At 42.5% G+C, this 4,298-nt stretch overlaps 1 protein-coding gene across 1 annotated transcript in view; it reads right to left on the reverse strand.

Moving 5' to 3' along the window:
* The window catches only part of LOC107098846 (multiple epidermal growth factor-like domains protein 11), a 177,937-nt gene that overhangs the window by 61,416 nt on the left and 112,223 nt on the right, over positions 1–4,298 (reverse strand). The window contains 1 exon segment of the mRNA XM_015396704.1: positions 3,540–3,676. Within this exon segment, the coding sequence (XP_015252190.1) occupies positions 3,540–3,676 (137 nt within the window).

Here is a 4,298-nt window from a genome sequence, read left to right on the forward strand (position 1 = left end):
ATTAGCTGCGACATATGAATCAAGATGCTATGACCAAAAAAATTGTGATTAACAGATGACCGTTGATATATGATTGGCCGAATTTAGGTGTTCAAGCTGACGTATAACTAACTGGCCTGCATAAAATAACGAACCCCCCCCCACAGATTTTAAGACATTTTTTTTTTTTTTTTATAGAAATTTTCTAACTTTTGGGACGACATGGTCCAATAGAGTACATTTATGTAGATATTTAAGCCAGAATGATTTGACATTTAAATAGGATTTCCCTACGACTTTAAATTAAAGTTAGGCTTTAAGTTAAGTTTGTTATTTTAAGTTGCAGATTAAAGTCGTTGCTCTGCTGTCATGGTTTTGTTTATGTTGTGCTTTACTTTGCTCCTTGTTTTCTAGTTTTTATTGGTTTAATTCCTATTTTGTTGTAATTTCTAGATTTGTTAGTTCTCATGTTGTCCTCTGTTGCCCTCTTGTGTGTGTGTGTTCCTTTCCCCTTGGCTCCCTCGTTGTCTCCTCACACCTGCTCCTTGTCAGCTCGTTAGCCCTCCCTTTGTCTCTCTCAGCTATTTATGCTCTCCCTCTGCTCTCACTCTTTGCTGGTTCCTTGTTGTTGCTGGTGCTGTCTTCGCTGTAGTCGTCTCCCCTCGTCTCTCCCTGGCTCCTTCTACGTGTTTTCCCTCGAAGTCTCCATGGTTCTGGTCAGTTACATTTTTAGTTGGATTTTTGGACTGCCTTTGTTAACCATTTTCATTAAAACTACAAGTATTCACCTCTGCCTCTGCATTTGGGTCCTCCAAACCACAACCAACCATGACATCTGCTTCCTATGAAATGACCCAATCTTTCAGTCAGTGAATGCATCACGCCCATGCAGGAGCAGGTCACACACACCCTCACTCTTTAGTGTGGAATTTGCTGAATAAAGACTCACAGTCAGCTATTTCTATCGTTGACACGTCTTTGATTCAGTCAAGATGATGGAAGGTGAGAGAGAGTGAAACTCCCACTAACCGAACGTTTATTTCCCTTTTTGTTTCGCCCTTCCAGGATCTGTATGTTACAGAATATGCTGGGCTTGGAAACATTAACAGCCTTTAGAGAAAATCAGAACAGAACAAACCAGAGACAGCTTTAAATGTCACTCCTCCTAACACAGAAAACCCTTCAGAGTAACAGCTTTCCAACGCAGTGTGTCCGTACCTCCACTGCTATCATAACTCACTTTTATTTCTCCATTATTCCTTATTTCCTTTTAGGCATCGCCCATACGTAGCTGAGCGTAGGAGTGTCAGTAAGCAGGGTTACAAACTAAATACATGCAGACAGGCCAACCGACTACCAGCCCCAAACTGTTGCACCTTCAAGGTAAAGAAGCCTTTTTTTCTCTCCAGTAAGCCCCTTGATGATTTAGCCAGCATACACCTGACATCCAAGAATCTCCTAAAACGCTGTTATACGCTGAACTTTCTATATATTTTTTCAATTTTGGGGATATACATAGAGTATTCAAAACAAGTCCAGAGCGTTTGTCCAACGACAGCCTAAATTATGCATAACGTATGGCAGCGTAATACCCAAGAAATGTCACAAGCCAGTGTCCTGAGGCGGGCAGCAATGTGTCCGAAGGCGCCCGGACTGCACAAAAAGATTTGTTTGATCGCGGTATTAACCTAGCTGATGTTTACCACCTGCCAAAAAAATAAAAAATAAATAAAAAGAAAAAAGAAAGAAAGAAGGTTTGCAGTCGCAGCAGATTCACCGTCATGTCTGCTAAGAAGTTTGTTGGTCGTGGCCGTGGGCGTGAACGCAGGGAGGATCCATCACACTCAACTTCTCACTCACCCTATGATGGGAGGAGAACTGATGGTTTCCTCCTTTATACCAAAACGCTGCCAATACACCATTATACAGTAGCTGGAAGTTAGAAACACGTCCAGCGGTCGTCTGGAACACGTCAGATATATTGATATGTGTTGGATATATGTTCTTGATATGTTACGCATAAGTTATGCACAGGTTATAGGTGAAGGACACAAGTGCTCCTGATATCTCAAATTAAGGTGCGCCTCCATCAACTGGGATGTTGGGAATCAACCAATCAAAAGCTCATTAAACTATGAAAAGAAACTGGACCAGTTCTGCCCAACGTCAGTCTGGACTGACTGGCTATCCTTATATTTTAGATCTTTCCTTTTTTTTAACACACCTGAATCAAATGATGGTCCATTGGCAGAACTCTGCAGAACCCTGCAGAACTGTGCCCCATGCTCTTATTTCACACATTAAAATGAAATAAGGAAATGACTCATTCATTCCGACCTGACCTGAAACTGGTGAATGAAAGGTTTTCTCTCTTTTCACCCCCTGAATATAAGCCTCCTGTTTCTACCTTAGATGCCTGCTTACACTGAGCCAGGTTCTGGTTTCACCCCCTCCTTCTCTCCACTGTCGCCACATGCATCTTTGGGTAAGGAATTGCTTCATAGGCAATGACTGCATGAAGAAAATTGATGATCCTGTACATCAAGAAGGTGTCCTCAGTCAGAGGCTGTCTTCAGAGCCGCTGCAATACAGACTTATACAGGAGATCCTTCCTGCCTACAGCCACTGTTTTACAGCAACTATCTGAGGAAACTTGGATTATATTACTAATTACTTTGGGATTAAATAAGTAAATAGGCATATCACTTAAAATTAAGCCTTTAAATTTGTATTGGAACAACATTTTTCAGAGCAGTTTTTCATTATTTGAAAAATGGATTTACTCGTTTTAACCCAAAGGGCAAAAAAATGAAAGTCTCTTTGTTCTGTAAAAGGTAAAATAAAGGGGTAGAAATGTGATTAGTTGAATAGATCTAACAATAAATGTTAAGAGCAGGTTTTAAATGTAAAAAATTGTCCTTCAAACATTCATTCATTATTCAGAGACAGATTAACGAGGCTCCTGTTCGACAATAAAACCATTTTTCTCTAACAACGCAAGCTGCTACATTTCAGGAGGTCAACGGGCCGAGCGGTAAACCAGGACCCCGAGCGGAGCTCACAGAGTGTCTGTACCAGTTATACAGAGACCCAGAGAAAAAAGTCTCGAAGCGGCGTCTGGCCTGCTGAATTCTTCACACGTCCACCAGCTGAAACCATTAAGAAATAGACAAATCACTCAATTAAACTGCTCGGCGAGGACTTCTGTTCAACGTCACGTTTAAATCATGCCGACTTCCTCGGGACTCTTATCTCAGCTAATTCCATTACAACGTGGACGGAGAGGAAGAGAAGTCAATCTGGGAATTATTCCATGTAGGCTAATTCACCTGTCTGGAGCCGGAATGGATGGAGGTAATTTGGCTCGATTGAGAATAATGAGGAGGGGGAGTTAGAGGAGCTAAAGTCCAGAGGATAGAAGGGTTAAAGAGTAAATATTCAGACAGGTCAAGGAGCAATGGGAAGGTGGAAAGGTTACTGAGTCCTACAGGAACACGTCTGACATGTAAACCACAGCATCTCCTTATGAAAATGCTCCACATGACCCCGAATGATCTCACCTTTCTCCGATGTAGCCTGCGGTGCACTGACACTGACCGCTGATGTGGTCGCACAGTCCTCCGTTACGACACGTGCACTCCTCGGAGCAGTTGATGCCAAACCAGCCGAATGGGCACGGCTGGGCGCACACCGGACCCTGAGGGCAAAGGTGGGACACGTCTGACATGAAAACCCAGAAAAACGGTCACTGAGAGGCTGTTTGATGTTTAGATCAGCGCCTCTCATCTGATGATAGTGATAAAGACCTCTGTCTGCTCGCAGACACCATGCAGGTCCAGACTCAGTTCCATTTATTGGGTATTTATGGAGAAGGAGAGTTTATAACCACCAGAACCGCTGAGAATGTTAGATTCTCCTGATTTCAACTTCTGATGGTAAAAAAACGAATTAAACAAATACCACCTAATATTTCTCAAAATATTGACCTCCAAGTCCATTCCTGATTTAGGAGCAGAGAACCTTCATTTGCCTTTAGAATCTCCTTAATCAGCTCTTAGAACCTCCTTCGGGAGCTTTTAGGACCTCCTTTAGGAGCCTTTAGAACCTCCTTCAGGACCTTTAGAACCTCCTTTAGAAGCCTTTAGGACCTCCTTTAGGACCCTTTAGAATCTCCTTAATCTGCTCTTAGAACCTCCTTCGGGAGCTTTTAGGACCTCCTTTAGGACCCTTTAGAATCTCCTTAATCTGCTCTTAGAACCTCCTTCGGGAGCTTTTAGGACCTCCTTTAGGACCCTTTAGAATCTCCTTAATCTGCTCTT

This window comes from Cyprinodon variegatus, unplaced genomic scaffold (assembly GCF_000732505.1).
Source record: "Cyprinodon variegatus isolate N-32 unplaced genomic scaffold, C_variegatus-1.0 Scaffold816, whole genome shotgun sequence".
NCBI classification, from domain to species: domain Eukaryota; kingdom Metazoa; phylum Chordata; class Actinopteri; order Cyprinodontiformes; family Cyprinodontidae; genus Cyprinodon; species Cyprinodon variegatus.